A 17314-nucleotide genomic window follows, 5' to 3' on the forward strand; every position below is an offset into this window, starting at 1 on the left:
ATTGGAAGGCAGGCGAAACCACCCACCCGACAGTCAGAAGCCCGGCTGTAGAAGTAGAAGCCTATGGGGGAAGCTGCTCCTACCTCTGTGGGGCTGCACAAATGTCCGATGCTGGGCCTGGGGCTGTTGTCGGTCAACAGAGTCAGCAGTTGGTAAGAAGATCGGGGCACAGAGTGAGGAAAAGTGAGGGCCAGCTGGGACCCTCTGCTCATCACCACACTCAAACCATGACAACGTCAGGAAAGTAATGACTGCTGATTCACTCTCCCCTTTCAAATCTCATGAAAATTCCTCTTTTGGCCAACCCTTGCCCAGAGTCCTAAGGGAAGACAATCATGGGAAATATGGTTCCAGCTCCCCAAGTTGGCATACTACACACTGCCACGCTAGGGAACTGGCAGCAAGCTCACTCACAGGGCTCCCCCAGCAACTGGGACAGCACCCATACAGAGACAGTGCTGGATGGATGGATGGACAGGAAGGCTGAAGGGATCCTTCCACTGATGAGAGAGCAAGTTTTACCACCCTGGAGATTGGAATATGTGAGAAAGCAATGGAGAGTTTCCCTGCTAGCATGGGACACAGGAAATCTTTACATGGCTACGGTGAATTTAGATGGATAGCAGTCTTCCTTCTGAACGGAAGCATGGTACTCACATTAATAGCAGCCAAAGTTCCCATAGCACTTTGCTGCAGCCAGATTTTTTTTTTTTGTTTTGTTTGTTTATTTATTTATTTATTTTTAGAGAGAGGGGAAAGGAGAAAGAGAGGGAGAGAAACATCACTGTGTGGTTGCGTCTCCCTTGCGCCCCCTAGTGGGGACCTGACATGCAACCTAGTCATGTGCCCTGACTGGGAATCGAACCAGTGACACTTGATTCGCAGGCCGATGCAGCCAGATTTTTAATAAATCTTTTTCTTGGAAAGGACCAAGCACATGCATATTTAAAGAGTTCTTTTACCATGCAGCATTATCTGAGGAGAAATGACCTCAACACAAATTGTGAAGATTCTACATGGTTAAAATGTACGAATTCCTTATCAATGGTGCTAAGAGTAGTTCCTTGGAAGAGAAAATGTTTATTAGACTCTAAATATGTGTCAGAGATTTTTTTCCTCTCTTTATTCTCTTATTTAAGTAAAATGCTGAGTTGTGTATTTAATACTTCAAAGTCTTAACCACTTCTTATCTTGAAAAAAAAAAAAGAGAGAGAGAGAGAGAGAAAATGTTTGTTATTCCAGCAGCATAATCAGTTGAGCCGGCACACAATGACATAGCTAATTCGCCAACGGAATTTGTTGCCATAGCTCCAGTGAGAGACAGGGTACATTAATCAATAGCCTTTTTCACAAATCCAGCCTTCACCACAATCTGCCTGTCCCCGCACAACAGGCCATCCTAGCGCCAGTTCAGAGCACGGCGATTGTCAATGAACAACAGCCCAGAGGGGACAAGAGGAGGCTTGTGGTAAATAAAGCAAGGAGCTCCAGCAACCTGGAACTTTGCTTATTCAGTCACTGGGACACAACCAGCTTCTCTGAGCTCATCTTTGAGCTTAACCTTTGGTCAAGTGCTCCAGTAAGTCCAGAGAAAGAAAAAATTCACCCTGTGACTCCCAAGAACTCCAAAGAGAGGACACTAGAAAAGAGAGAAAGCAGGCCAAGAACAGACATGGTGGGCCACCAGGGAAGCACCATGGAAGAGGACATCAGGGACAATTGCGCTCCCAAATTCTGGCACAAGGTACCGTACAAGCTTGCTTCTTGATTTTTGCCTCTGAATATCAACGTGAACCCCTGTGTATCTATGAATGTAACGGACCTGTGCTAATTGACAGAGTCATACTCAAAATGGAAAATGAAAAATGGAAAGAGTACCCTCCCCATCTTAAGGTGATACAAAAGAAAAATTACAGCTAATATTTCTTTATCCCCCTTACTGAGTATGCAAGTTCCCTAATAGACTTAGATGACAGGAGCAAATTCTCTTTCTGAAAAACAACAACAACAACAACAACAACAAAAAAAAAAAACAAGTCAAATAAGGGTGAGGTAATGTAGGTAGTTCAAGGAGAAGAATGATGCTGTGGCAGCCTGGGGGCAGTGGAGAATGTTTTAGCAAAATATTCATTATCCTATACAATTAGAAATTCTCCTATTAGAAAGGTCACAAACTCCTGATTACAGCACCTACTTCTGAATTCTTTGCAATGCAACTAGCACAAAAGTGAGACCAACTTGTGTGGTCTTTTATTTATTTGGGGGGAAGTGTGCATAGGGGAATGCGCATTTTAGTGGAGCCTTGTTAAACCAAATGAGTTCTGGATGAAAACGTTTAGGCAGTGGGCAAAACAGGAAGAAGGATTCCAGGTGATGTGAAGAGATCAGGACCAGAGGAGGCTTCCTAGCAATGATGTAATTTTTCTGCTTCATGGTGAAGCTGGTTTCGTGCCACTTCCTTGAGAAGTGGTTTCTTGGGCTTCGGGACACAGATCCTGTTCTTTTCTGTCCCAGCACTCTTTCAGAACCTTCCCACACCCCTTGGAGTGGCTGTAGATGCATCAAAGAAGTAGTTTGGTCCATATCCACTGGCACTTGAGCTACGATTGGTAGACCATTTACCCCAATCGGTCCCTTTCCTGTTCACCTCCATATTATCTCAGATTGGAGAAGTTTGTGTGTTGAAGGCTCATGAATTTTACCAGCCCCTTTTATTGAGTTAATGGGGGAATCAGTAGGCATTTTAGTCATTCATTCATTCATTCATTCACTCAGGCCTCATTCTAAAAATAGATTTGAAGTGGTATCAAAACAACTAAATTCAGTTTTTGACTGGTGCAGATATATAAAACTGAAATGATCTTTCTAGGTCCAGTCATGTACAATGAAATCTGTGCAAATATCACTCTGTACTCCCATACCTTTTGTGAATTGAAAAATAGCCAATGGCTTCTAATCTCCTGGGTCTCCCAATACCATCACTTGTCACTTATTATCATAATAATGGCTGACATTTTTAGTCCTTAGTAGGTGGCATGCCCTGTACTAAGTACTTTACTGTCTTATTTCATGTGATTACATTCAACGAAAGTGCTCAAGGCTCCTAACCACTAGCCTATTCTGCTAATTCATACCTCAGTTTCTCCCAGTTTAATAGAATGGGTTCATTTAACCCCCTTGGGCAATCAAGATGAATTACATTACTAAATGTAACAATAATAAAGAAGAGATTGCATTAACATTTTAATGATGACTTTCAGTTCTCGGTACACTTTTCATACACACACTGACCGCAACTTCTATAAATTGAACTTTCTGACTGCCAGCCCTTATGTGCATTATTCACTGATACCCCCAAGCTAACACATGACCATTTCTGGCTATTGCTAATGCTGCTGTTTACCAGCCAATGGTTATAAGCATTGTCATTAAATATTGTATCTGAACGCTAAGGATAATTATGAATTTAATCATATTTCTTATCTCTTGAGGAATGCAAACCCCCTTTAAATGAGAGAGCTGGTTATTCACTTCCTACATATTTAGCTTTGGTACTTGGTTGACACTTATTTGGTAATAGGAGAATGCTTGAACATATCTTCATTCCTCTTGCCCCAGTTCCCATGAAGAAGATATTATGTATATTCTCATTTTCAAGTAAGAAAATTAAAGTTCACAGAGGTTAAGTAAACTGTCCAAGGTAGTAAGGGTAGAGTTCAAATTCAGGTAAGGTAGCCACTGACCACTTATGGCTATTTACATTTTAATCAATTAAAATTTAATTTAATTTAAAATTTAGTTCCTCCATTGCACTAGCCATATCTCACACGCTCAGTGGTCACATGGCTACCTTATTTGGACATCGAGACAGCACAGATATAGAAGATTCCATTATCGCTGAAACTTCTATCACATAACAATGCTTTACACTATAGTGTCTCTTTTAGATATATTGACACGTGTTCTCAAAATATATTGCAGTTCTGTTACAAGTAATATGGACTTAAATTTTTACAGTAAAATCACATTCATCTGAAGTCTCATTTGCATAGCACCAAGTTAACTTTGATCTGCAAATTAATAATATATATAAGAGTCAAGGAGACATTAAATGCACTTCAGAGACCAAAGATTTTTAAGCACCATCAAATAATTTCAGAAGCACTCACTTAGATGCAAGCAATTGATATGATAATTACACATCATTTTTATTTATTCATTAAAACAGGGATCCCCTATGGTGCCTTGGTAGAAAATAATGTGGTTAGCCTAGTTCTTTCTAGAAACACTTCTGCTATTTTAAATTATATGTAAGATTATTTTGTACCACTGATTTACCTTCCTCTGTTCCTTTGGATTGTAAATTGGCAGCATAAGATACTTTCACACTGAAATTTTTACTAGCTCAAGATCTAATTCCAAAGCCTTTGCTTCTTTCACTGTCTCCCAGGAAGGAATGTTTCTGTGGGCACCCCAGAGAGCTTGGCTCATAGTAGGGGTTTGATAGTTAACTATTGATTGAATGACAGAGATAGTTCTTTCAAGATGCCGCTTAGTGGAGTGAATTCCAATTTTCTATAGATAATTCATGGATCAAAATGAAAACTCTTCCATTTCTTCTTCTCCCTTTACCAGCCTTTGCTACAAAATGATGAGATAAGGCTTTTATGCCCCTTCAACACCTCCAGTACCAGGCAACCACTAATCTATTTTCTATTATATGGATTTGCCTATTCTGGACATTTCATATAAATGGAATGGTACAATATATAGTCTTTTAGACCTGGCTTCTTTCACTTAGCATATGTTTTCAAAGTTCATTCACACTATAGCATGTATCAGTGCTTCGTTCCTCTTTATGGCCAAATAATATTCCATTGTAGGGATATACTACAATTTGTATCTCCATTCTTCAGTCAATGGATGTTCAGGTTGTTTTCACTTGTTGGTTATCGTGAATAATGCTGCTATGACATTCGTGTACAAGTTGTTTTTTGTGGGGTTTTTTTGACATATGTTTTCAAGTCTCTCAGTTATATACCTAGGAGTGGAGTTGCTAGGTCAAATAGTATCTATTTTTAAATTTTGAGAAACTGCCGAACTGTCTTCCAAAGAGGCTACACCATTTTACATTCTCACCAGCAATGTGTGGTGGTTCCAAATTCTCCATATCTTCACCAACACTTGTTATTTTCCATTTTTAAAAATTACAGCTATTCTAGTGGGTATAAAGTTGTATCTCATTGTGGTTTTGATTTGCATTTCCCTAATGGCTAATGATGTTGAGAATTTTTCATGTGTTTAGTGGCCATTTGTATGTCTTCTTTGGAGAAATGTCCACTCAAATCCTTTGCCCCTTTTAAATTGTGTTATTTGTCTCAAAGATCCATCTTTGCCCTAAAGCAAGTTTTCTCAATGTTGGTTTTATTGACATTTGGGGCCAGGTAATTCTTTGCTGTGGGGTACTTTCCCATGCATTGTTGAATGTTTAACAGCATCCCTTGTCTCTATCTACCAGATGCCAGTAGGAACCCCCTCCCAAATTGTGACAATCAAAACTGTGTCCAGACACTAAAAAATCACCTTTGGGAGTGGGGCACAAAATCTCCCCTTGTCAAGAACCACTGCTCTGGGTTTAGCAGGATGAGCTCAGCCAGCACTGGGTATGACCTGTCAGCCTCTATATTCTCTCCTGGTGGAAAAATTGTCAAGTTGAATATGCTATGAAAGCTGTGGAAAACAGTAGTACAGCTATTGGAATCAGATGTAAAGATCGTGTTGTCTTTGGGGTAGAAAAATTAGTCCTTTCTAAACTTTATGAAGAAGATTCCAACAAATGGCTTTTTAGTGTTGATTGGCATGTTGGAATGGCAGTAGCAGGTTTGTTGGCAGATCCTCATTCTTTAGCAGACATTGCAAGAGAAGAAGCTTCCAACTTTAGATCTAACTATGGCTATAACATCCCACCGAAACATCTTGCAGACAGAGTGGCCATGTCTGTACATGCATACACACCCTACAGTGCCATTAGACCTTTTGGCTTCAGTTTCATGTTAGGGTTTTCCTGTATGAATGATGGTGCACATCTCTACATCACTGACCCATCGGGTGTTTCATATGGTTACCGGGGCTGTGCTATTGGCAAGCCAGGCAAGCTACAAAGACAGAAATAGAAAAGCTTCAAGTGAAAAAGAAAATGACCTGCTGTGATGTTGTTAAAGAAGTTCCAAAAATAATTTATATAGTACACAATGAAGTAAAGGATAAAGCTTTTGAACTGGAGCTCAGCTGGGTTGGTGAAATTAAAGGAAGACATGAAATTGTTCCAAAAGATATAAGGGAAGAGGCAGAGAAATATGCTTGGGAATCTTTGAAGGAAGAAGACGAATCAGATGATGATAATATGTAATACTTCAGCATTTATTTAAAATTTGTAATGCAATCCCCATGTAACTACTTAGCCCCTTGGATTATTACATACCCACTGACAATTTTTCATTACATTTTTGTCTTGTAATCACTGAAATTCGGTTAATATCTGTTCGACAGAATTGGTGGGAGTAATTGAACACATATTTACTTAGCATTAAAATGTAGATTTATGTCTATTTAAAAATTCCTTAGTTAAAATACTGCAAATACAGGCTTTGGAATCAGATTACTTCAAAGTTCCATTCTATCCCTCAACTGGGATCTAAAGATCATGTCCTGCTGGGATGTTGTTTAAAAAGTACCTACCACCCTGGCTGCTGTAGCTCAGTGGATTGAACATCGGCCTTCGAGCCAAGTGTCGCTGGTTCGATTCCCAGTCAGGGCACATGACTAGGTTGCATGCTAGGTCCCCAGTTGGGGGCGTGAGTTAGAGGCAACCACACAGTGATATTTCTCTCCCTCTCTTTCTCCTTTCCCCTCTCTCTAAAAATAAAATAAATAAACAAACAAATTAATTTAAAACATAAATAAATAAAAAGTACCTACCAATGTAGTAAGTAGGCAATTAATTGACACCATTGCCCAGTTTTGTATTGAGTGAAATGATTGCTTGTCATCAGACACTGTTAACCTCTAGGTGTACACATACAAGAAAGTTGTTTCAGGAGAGTCAAGAATGTATTTTTTTTTCTTTTATTGTGGTGAGGGGTGGATTTAAGTATCCACAAAATTGCTACCATGTCACTTAAGAAATTTCTCAAGCTATAAAGTTCAAATAAAAATACCCATAGTCTATGCTAAAGAAAAGAACCACTGCTCTAAAATATCCTCCTGCGTAGCTACGAAATGTTTACATGGAAACATAAGTCAGTTTTAGTGGAGTGTTGGAGGCAGAAGCTGATCTGAGTGGGTTGAGGATGATGTAAGAAAGTGGATGGACCCTGGAGGTGTCAACTACTCTTTCCAGTATTTATTTTATAAGAGATAAATATCAAGTTACAAATGAGACTTCAGTAACATTATGACATAAACAATAATTTGATACAATAACACAAAAGGAGCTGTAAGACTGTATATGAAAGTACTAGAAGTGTGGTATAGTGTATCTAGAACTATATGATTTCTGAGAAGGGGAATTTACTGTGAGCTGGTCTCTTGGGCGGAGTGTCAGCCCTTGACCCTCTTCAGCATGAAGCCCACATGACTGTTAAGTGGTCTTGCCTTGATGTGGTAGGCAGCTCTCAGCCTCACTTCTTAGGCTAGTCTTGTTTCTTGGTGTGGGTGTGTATACATCTGTCTCAGAGATAGACTGTTCGGTTGCAAGGGACAGTACCCACCAAGTTAGCTTTTTCATTAGGGAGGAATGCAAAGGACTGACTATTAGAATCTGGAGAAACCTGAAAAGCAGGCCTCAGCAAGAACAAGACCCAGAGCAGCTTGAGAAGCCCATGGAAGGAGCCATTTCTGGACATATTTACTCTAATGCTCTGCTCACAGCTCAGCTCCCAACCGACCCGGAGTCTATCTCTTCATTCTAATTCCTGAAAGAGGGAAGCTGAGGATCTGAGAAACCACTGCACAGGCTGCTGTGGCCCTCTTAATCAGGTGTCCCAGCCCACCTCCCTGGCTGTAGGCGGTGCAGTTTTAATAGAAGGGCTGGGAAGGGGGAAGGGAGAAATAAAAAATGGTAACACATCATAGATCCTTAAGCCATTCCACCACCCATACAGATTTTCCCCCACTTTTTATCTTCTCATCCATTTTTACTTCACTGCTCCCCAAAATACACATCACATCTCACAGAAATGGCCTTGCTATTGTTTGCCAGTTGAATACACACTTACCACCATTTACCTCACTCTTTTCTTCAGTGCCTATGGTATTGTGGTCTTGACCTCAAGTATCCTGCCTTTAGAAAGGGAGTAGGATGGGTAAGTTCCCCATACTGTTTTCTATTTAATAATGACATGGTAGGCAAATATCATCTAAAGCGAGATGGGCTACTGTAACAGGAGAAATGTATCTGTTTGGGGAGTCCTGTCTGAATTCCCTTCATCCCAGTCCTCCCCATTGGCATAACAGGAATAAAGACGACTGAGATGTTGGGAGATGGTACACCCTTCCCACTAGTTAGTAAAGTGATGCCCCTAGCCTTCACCATGTGTTATAGTTAAGAAGGTAATCAGTGCATGCTTTGAGTTTGCTATTTAAAACTCAAAGGCAATGAAATCAGAACACTACTCAGATATTTTTTTTCTCATAAAGAAGTGAATAACAAAATAGGGCCACAGAGCTAGAGTAATCACATTTTGAATGATTTCTCCTGAGCATTCCTTTAATAACCTGTATGTGTTGGGTAAAAAGAACAGAAAAAGGCAAACTTAATTATTTAGGAAAAGCTTCATCAAGGAGTTTTGGTTACATTAGCCCAGGTTTCTCCACCTTGGTACTACTGATATTTGGAGCCAGATAGTTCTTTGTGGCGGGGAGCAATCCTGTGCATATAGCAGGTTGGTTAGCAGCATCCATGGACTCTAACCAGGAGATGCCAGTAGCACCCCCCCACCCACGTTGTGACAAACAAAAATGTTTCCAGACATTATTAAATGTCCCCTGTGGGGCAAAATCACACTGGATTGAGAACTACTGAATTAACCACATATATTCCTTCTTATTACTTATCACCACCCCACCCACCCCAGGTCTCTCCAGGGTTTGTTGTTTTAAACCCTCAAAACTGAACATTTAATACCAGGACCATCTACATTTTCCAGGGGATTATTTGAAAAGAAATTGACTGGTCAAAGTTACTTGTCCAGATAACAAGAAGAGCTCTTCCTATCTCTGTATTGAAAACTAGCAGACAAAAAGAACAAAGGAAGAGGGTCTAATAAAGGTATTTACTTAAGGCACTCAGCTAAACTGTTTACTTATATTTAAATCCTACACAACCCTCAGGGGCATTATTAGCCTTATTTTGTTGGTGAGGACACTGAGGCTTAAAAAGTCTAAGTCATTTGCTAAAGAAGACACCAGTCATGCCCTGGCTGAATAGCTCAGTTGGTTTAAATGTCATCCCAATACACCAAGGTTGTGGGTTTGATCCCCAGTCAGGGCCCATACAAGAATCAACCAATGGCCCTGGCTGGTGTGGCTCAGTGGATTGAGTGCCGGCCTGTGAACTAAAGGGTCAGTGGTTCGATTCCCAGTCACGGCACATGCCTGGGTTGTGGGCCACATCCCCAGTTGGGGGTGTGTGAGAGGCAACCAAACATTGATGTTTCTCTTCCTCTCTTTCTCTCTCCCTTAACCCTCTCTCTAAAAAATAAATTTAAGAAAGAAGAATCAACAAAGGAATGCATAAGTAAGTGGATCAATAAATCCCTCTCTCTCTCTCTCTCATCAATAAATAAAAAAGAAGAACACAGCCATAGTTCGGCAGTAGAGCTAGAAAGAAGTCTAACTGCAAAGTTTGGGCATTTATTCATGTTGCCTCCATATATGCACTTAAAGTACTTGATATTTAATAAAGCAAGGTGACCGATTTTTCATGGATATCCACATTTAATAGTTAATAACATGATAACCAATTTTTTAAAATAAAACTTTTATTAAGGGAAATTGTAACCATATGCAAAATTAGACAAAACAGTGTCTTCCCGTTTGTGCTGTTCATGTACTCCTCACCTAGCTCAACAGCGACCAATCATGACCAATATCATTTCATCTAAAGTTTCTCCACCTCAGCATTATTGACATTTACGTCTGGATAATTGTGTGTTATGTGTGTCCAGTACACACGCAAGACAAGGCAAGACCAAAGGCAAGGTCAGATGAATTTGCCTGGTACAAATACCTTGTGTCACTTTGGTTTGGGGCAGTTTACTACTTATGTGAACAGTGAAAGAAAAGTAGCCAATGGTGCCAACTTCCTGTAGTCCTTGTCCCACACACCAGAAAGGATAGTATGGAAATAAAGGATGCTGGATGACTTCATCTCTGGTTGCTGAGCAGCCCGTTGTAGATCGCGACTAACTGGTTCCCTATTCTGCAGCTCTATACTGAGGAGGCCAAGGCAGGAAGCCCCGTACCTCCACAGAAGTTAGGAGGCAAAGAGAAACTGCCTCTCCTGTGGCAACTATGAGCATGTCTTAGATTCATCATGAATAGTAGCTATTGCTATTGTATTATTGGCACTACTAATAATATTTCTTTCTCTCCCAGACTGTTAACTCCACTTAAGTAGAAGAATCATATGTTCCATTCTGGCATATAACAGGAGCTCAATAATATTTAATTAACTAATTGGTTGGTTGAGATTTGACACAAAAATTCTTGCCCTCCCACCTGTTTCCCCAATATGTCCCCTTCACCACACCAAATATTTTCATTTCCTCCCAATATATTTGAGTATACTGGACAAAGCCTCTCACTATCACAATAGGTGCCCTGAGGCCCAGTAAAGTCATAACAAAAATGTCCTCATAATGGAGACTTCCCACTTGCTTTCTTTTTCATTTGAAAAACACAGTTGAGGGTGGAAAATCTAAGTACAGGGAAAAAAAAGAAAAAGAAAGAAATACATGAAATGTCGACAGAGGTAGTGATCATTGATTATAAGGACTTTTTGTTCTTTTTACAATTTTGTATTCTCCTAATCTTTTAAAATAATAAAGCAAAGGTAAACTTTTAAAGCCTTCCTGGTGACAGCTTCTCAGGGGACATAGGGAGGTGAGCAGGACGAGATGGCCTTGCATCAGCTCCTAACAGGCCTCCCACCTCTCACATTCCCCGAAGCTCACAGACATTCTGCCAACACACGGATGAGCTGTAGTGCAAGTCTTTGCTGGTATGATCTACGTGGACATGTTCAAGGTCATCAGTGGGCCAGGGAAGAGCCATTCCCTCATACTGGAGGGCTGTTCCTGTGCATTTTAGGATATTTAGCAGCATCCATGGCCTCCACCCATTAGATGCCAGAGCACCATCCCCCAAGACGTGACAACCAAAAATGTCTCCAGACATGCTAAATGTGCCTTGGGGGGCAAAATTTCACCTTGTTGAGAACCACTCATCTAGAGCCCTCTCCATTTCCCACACCGACACAATATATTTCATTTGCAAATACTTCAGTGTATATTTCTAAAGTAAAGTTTTTAAAAACACAACATCATATCTAAAACAAATTAATAATTATTATTTTATATCATCCAGAAATTATTCAAATTTCTATGTCTTTAAGGTCCTGTTTAATCCATAAGTTTCTTGCAATTTTTTGATTGCAGAAACTAGGTTTGTCCTATACAGTTTCTCACAGTCTGAATTTTGCTAATTTCATCCCTGTGACATTAATATATTGTTTTATCCCTGCTGTATTTTCTGTAAATAATACAGAAAATTAAGAGGTGTGATCGTAGCCAGATTCTATTGATATTTACTTGGGATTAAGAGGTGTGATCGTAGCCAGGTTCTATTGATATTTACTTGGCAAACTACTTTATTGATGGTCCAGGTACTTCTAACAGGTGCATGTAACATTTAGGGTTGTCTGTCTTTTTGTCATGTTAGCAATTGTTGATACTCAATGCCTAGATCTAATCATTCATTAGGGGTTATAAAATAGGGATAATTTAAGTTATTACCTTCCTCATTACCTTTACTGTCAGTGCCAGTATTAAGCTAATTGTTGATGGGAAAGGGGAGGAAAGGGACTTAGACGTTGAGCTTAATAAAATGGGGAGCATGAGCCTGCTTACTTAGCTAGGAAGGTAGAGCTTCACACCGCAGGGAATTATGGCATTGCTCCATCAAGGGGCTTAACACTCCTCCCTTCCCCACTCTGGTACTGGGTTGTTGGGGGGCACAGGAGAAGGTGGTTACCGAAGCAGCCTGTCAGTCTAACTAAGGGATATAAACCTATCAAAAGCCTATGAACACTTGGGAAGTTCACTGGCCAATTTGAAAAAGCACCTGGTCTCTCTCAAGCCCAAGCTAATAGAATCCCACAGGAACAAAGAAGCCTTCTTTCTCTCTCTCTCACCCACCCGGTAATATATTTGCCCCATGTACTCGCATATCCTCACTCCATAGCCATGTGACCTTAGCAGCCACGTGGCCAATGGCTACATAGACTGTACATGCAGGTTCCAGGCAGAAGCCTGAGTACCTCAGCACAGCAACAGAGTGTAGCTGGGAACACACGCTAAACTAGCCTGGTGCTAGACTGGACTGGACTTTAACAACGGAGCCCTATTGAAGACAAAATTGGACCTTTTCCATGGCAAGACAGATGGAGGTGGCACATTGGGAAGTCAGGAGAGGAACCTCCTTAATTTTACATCATCAACAAAGTTTACAGTGGGACTCCATCTTCCCGTGCAGGTCTCAGGAAATTCTTTTCCTCATCATACAACAAGAACTCCACTTCCACCAATAACAATACTTTCTTCATTACTCATTCTAAGATAATACACTTCTTACCTACAGTTTGTACGAGAATGGTAAGATAAATGCTTGGTTCTTTTCCTCTAGTTCCCAGTTTTCAAGATAATGCATCTGTTCCCTTGCATTCTCCAATGCAGACAACCTAAGTTTCTAGTTTGTCTGGAATTTCTTTGTAGTATTATGAATTAATGGATTTAAACGTACTTGGTGGATTTCAATCCATTGCAGTCCTTTATGCTTATTGATGCTTAAGCTTTCCATCTTTGGCTGGCAGGACTCTCTCCAAGTTGGCTCCTGAGTCCTTTTGACAGTATCCTTTGCAGAGAAAAGATAAAAGAGCTCTATATTCTCTTGAGTATTTTTACCATCACAGTTTTGCTCTGCAACAGTGTTACTCAACCTGTGGGACTCAGGCAATACCTGTGAGCTTGATAAAACGTCAAGTTGTCCAATCAAAGGGCTCTTCGCTGGCCTAGTTCTCCAGGTGATTTTTATGCAAATTGGAGTTTGAGAATTGTCCTACAAGAAGAATTGACTTCAGAGGATTGCCTTCCTCACTTAAGATATCCCCTTCAGGAATTTCTCACCAGAGTAGGCCACCCCTCTGTTCTCATCAGATGTCCTCAGAGGGCACAGTCATTGTTGATAGTTATTTCTGATATTTTTGAAACAACCAAAAGTCAGTTGATAGTCTAATAAGCGAATGATAAATATGGTTAATACCTCTTTGGATCCAAAAATTCCTATTTGATTGTATAATACCTGATTTCTTAAGCGGCCTTATAAAGTTGCCATGATGAAAATTTCAAAGGATTATGCCAAAATGTTTTGAGCAATATGTGCCAGGGACTGCCATGGTTTAATGCTAACGGTTTTGCTCCTTTTGCCTTCCTACGCTTGAATGGTATGGTGATGTTATCCAGACTATTTTGCAGAAATAAAGAATTATTTCTCTTTGAAAGTGTGCTTTCCCATGCTTGCTTACTTGCTTACTCAAAAGAACTTCTCTCAGCAAGCAGGGGCTTCTGTCGAAGCGCATTCACTGTATATAGTTATTCTTAAGCACCCTTAGTCAGTCATTCAACATAGCCCCTTACCTGACACTTAAGTAAACTAGGTGTTTAAAGTGATTGCTTTTGGACATATTGAAGTTTTTACATAGCTTCTTGGAACACATACACTAATAGGGTGTATTTCTTTCAATGCAAACAAAATAGAGATCCTTGAAAAAAAAAGAGAGTGTAATAGTCTAAGGGTCAAATTGATGTCTTAATAAAGTCTCTCATCATCTCTGCTTTACCATAGTGGTTTGCAACATTTTTTGTTCACCATTTTTAAAAGTCCTGATACTGTGTCCAGGCCAATGAAGCCAGAATCTTTAGGAAGTGAAAACCAGGCCTCAGTTGTTTTGAAAGCTCCCCATGTGATTCTAATGTACAGTGAAGGTTGAGAAACTTGTGAAGATATGCAAACAATGGGAGACTTTAATACATGAACTTAGACCCCTAAAGTGTTGGACTCTATTGTTTTCAAGAATAAGATATTTGATAGACTTGTGGGCCTTTGGAAAGATCATTTCTCACTGGCACCACCTGATATTATTCAGAGAATTACTTTTCACTCACAGTGAACATGACCTAGAGAATCCACTTCTGCTTGTGTTAGGGCGGAAGAACCCATTGGATGCTACTTTGTGGAAGATTTATTAGAGGACGTGGAGACATCATCTTGAATGAGTGTTTCATGATATTGTCCACTGGCACCTATGAGTGAGTCAAATATGGGATTTATAGAGGCTTAATAAAAGGTTTTTATCTAGCTAAGTTGTATCATTAAACATCAAATTAAATGAAAAGCTTTCAACGTGAATGCTATCCAAAGAGAGCAAACGGACCAGAGCACGGGAAATGTTGAGCTTCAGGGGCAGCATACAATGAGCAGGAGCAGGAGCTTTGAGTTGAAACAGACCTGAATTGAAACTCAGCTCTGCCACTGACCGTGAGCAAATTATTTAACCTCTCTAAGCACTGATTCTTCTATGCAAACCTGATGCAGTGCCTGTGCCTGACACAGAATAGGGTTTCATAAATTACTAAGTATTAAAATTATAGACAGTGTGTTGTTCAAATATCTGGAGATGAGATACCAGGTCCAGCTCATGCTAAGGAAAGGATGGTAGGCAAAATAATGCCCCCCCCCAAAGATTTCTACATTCTAATTCTCAGAATCTGGGAGTATGCAATTTTACGTGGTAAAAGAGATTTTACAGATGGGATTAAGTTAAAGAGTTTGAAAAGAGAAAGATTATCTTGGATTATCCAGGTGGACCCAATGTGATCACAAGGGTCCTTTCAAATGAAGAGAGGCAAGGAGGATAGTGAGAGGAAATGTGACTACTGAAGCAGACAGAGGTTGGAGTGATACAATTGCTGGCTTTGAAGATGGAAGGAAGAGGGTCATGAGCCCAGTGATGTGGGTAGCCCTAGAAGCTGGAAAAGGCAAGGAAATGGATTTTCTCCTAGAACCGCCAGAAGAAATGCAGTCTTGCCGATATATTGATTTTAGCCCACTGAGACCCATTTCAGACTTCTGACCCCAGAACTTTAAGATAATAAAATTGTGTTGTTTTAAACCACTACTTTTGTGGTGAATTGTCACAGCAGCAATAGGAAACTAATACAGAAGGTTAAACCAAATCTCTCTTTGAGCATCAGAAGATTCTGAGTACAGATTTTGCAAGATGAAGATTTCACTTTGGACTCCATGCCATTCATAGTCGATTAGTATAAAATCCAAGCATCATAATAATAGTTTACTTGTTAATAAATTTATCCATCCTGGCCCTGGCCATGTAGAGCGTCATCCCGATAAACCAAGGTTGTGGGTTTGACCCCTGGTCAGGGCACATCCAATAAACAAGCAATACATGCATAAATAAGTGGGATAACAAATCCATGTCTCTCTTTCTCCCCCCACTTCCCCACTCTCTATAAAAATCAATTAAAAATTATCCATCCTGGCATCAGGCTCTTGATTACTCACTTGCCAGTCAAGCCCATTTGTATCACATCAAGAAGGTCTCAGGTACACTCCTCAGGACTGTGCAGTATTTGCTGCAGTACCAGGAAACCTCCTGGTGGGAAAGTAACAAGGAAGAGAACTAGTTATAGCAGATCAATAACCAAGAAAGACAACTCTTTAGTATTATCAGATGTGTAAAGGTGTTCAACTCTTCTGAGGACAACTTGATCACAGTATCAGAAAACTGTATATAAAACCCAAAAATTTCAAGTACACTGACTCAGGAATTCTACTTGTAGGAAAATTTGTCCTGGGCGGGGGGGGCGGGGGGGCGGACGGGGGGTGAGGGGATCAGGAAATCTGGATTAGTATGCATATCAGTCACCTGCTTTAAAAAATCCTTTCACGGTTCCCATAATTGCTTATAGAATAACAGTTGGGGAGGCTGAAGGGCGAGAGCAGTTCATCCACTTACATTGGATAATTAAGACTGGCAGGTGTTTGTCCTGGCCATAGCTTGGTCTAGACTTGAACCTCATTATATTAACCTTGAAGGTCCCTGAGCCACCTTTGCTATATTCGATCTTTTTCATGAAAATCACTGAAATGGTGATTGTGACTAACAGTTCCAATGTTAAGTTGGTGCCTGCCCTTGAACATTTATTATAAACTATTATCCAATTTTGTGGCTTAAATAAATTAAAAATATTATATGTCTGTGTAATTGAGCCATTAAGTGTTGAAAATTACCTATATTCTTACCCACTGACATTCAGATAATATATTTGGCATGCAAAAGTTTTGAATCCAAATTATGCTCAAATCCAAGTGAGGGATCTTTATTCATTTTTTTCTCTTGTATTATCTGTTTCAGCTGTATGTCTGGACCGAAACCCCATCAAGGAGGGACCAAAATTTACACAACATTCTTGAGTACGATGATGGCTGCATTTGGAGTTTTGATTATATTGCACTACATGTGTGATTATTACTTGTAAACAGATGATTAGATATTAATTAGACAATAAGTGATTGTAAAGCACTTAGAAAATAAAAGTGTTTATAAATACCAGCAAGTAATGGCAACAATAATTCTTTACTGACTACACAGCTGCTAATGTCAATAAGAATGATTTATTCCAGCTAAGGGCAATTTTAATTTATGCAAACTAAAAAGCTGTTATCATATCTGTTTTGCTACAGCAAAACAAAATATATCATATTTACAACGTATTTTACAATCAGCCTTTAGATAATACATCTGATTTTGATGAAAACCGACTTACCTCTTTTAGGACCTTCTCAAACACAGGCATAACCACTATGGGATGGTGCCTTTGAGTGCTAAGAACTGGAGCTCTCTGCTGCTCATCTCTCTGACTCATGTCAAATATTCGTTTCTTTTCAACGTAAGACG

The 17314-nt window shown here is 39.9% G+C and overlaps 1 protein-coding gene and 1 pseudogene across 1 annotated transcript in view; both read left to right on the forward strand.

Annotated features, from left to right (window-relative positions):
• Window positions 1-1437: 1437 nt before the first annotated feature.
• The window catches only part of PCYT1B (phosphate cytidylyltransferase 1B, choline), a 102560-nt gene continuing 86683 nt past the window's right edge, over window positions 1438-17314 (forward strand). The window contains exon 1 of the mRNA XM_090264961.1: window positions 1438-1744. Coding sequence (XP_090121087.1) covers window positions 1673-1744 — 72 coding nt within the window. The 5' untranslated portion in view covers window positions 1438-1672. The remainder of the gene's footprint in view (window positions 1745-17314) is intronic.
• LOC149991744 (proteasome subunit alpha type-3 pseudogene) lies at window positions 5644-6409 on the forward strand (annotated as a pseudogene).

Source organism: Furipterus horrens, unplaced genomic scaffold (assembly GCF_987537825.1).
Source record: "Furipterus horrens unplaced genomic scaffold, mFurHor1.1.pri manual_scaffold_17, whole genome shotgun sequence".
Taxonomy (NCBI): domain Eukaryota; kingdom Metazoa; phylum Chordata; class Mammalia; order Chiroptera; family Furipteridae; genus Furipterus; species Furipterus horrens.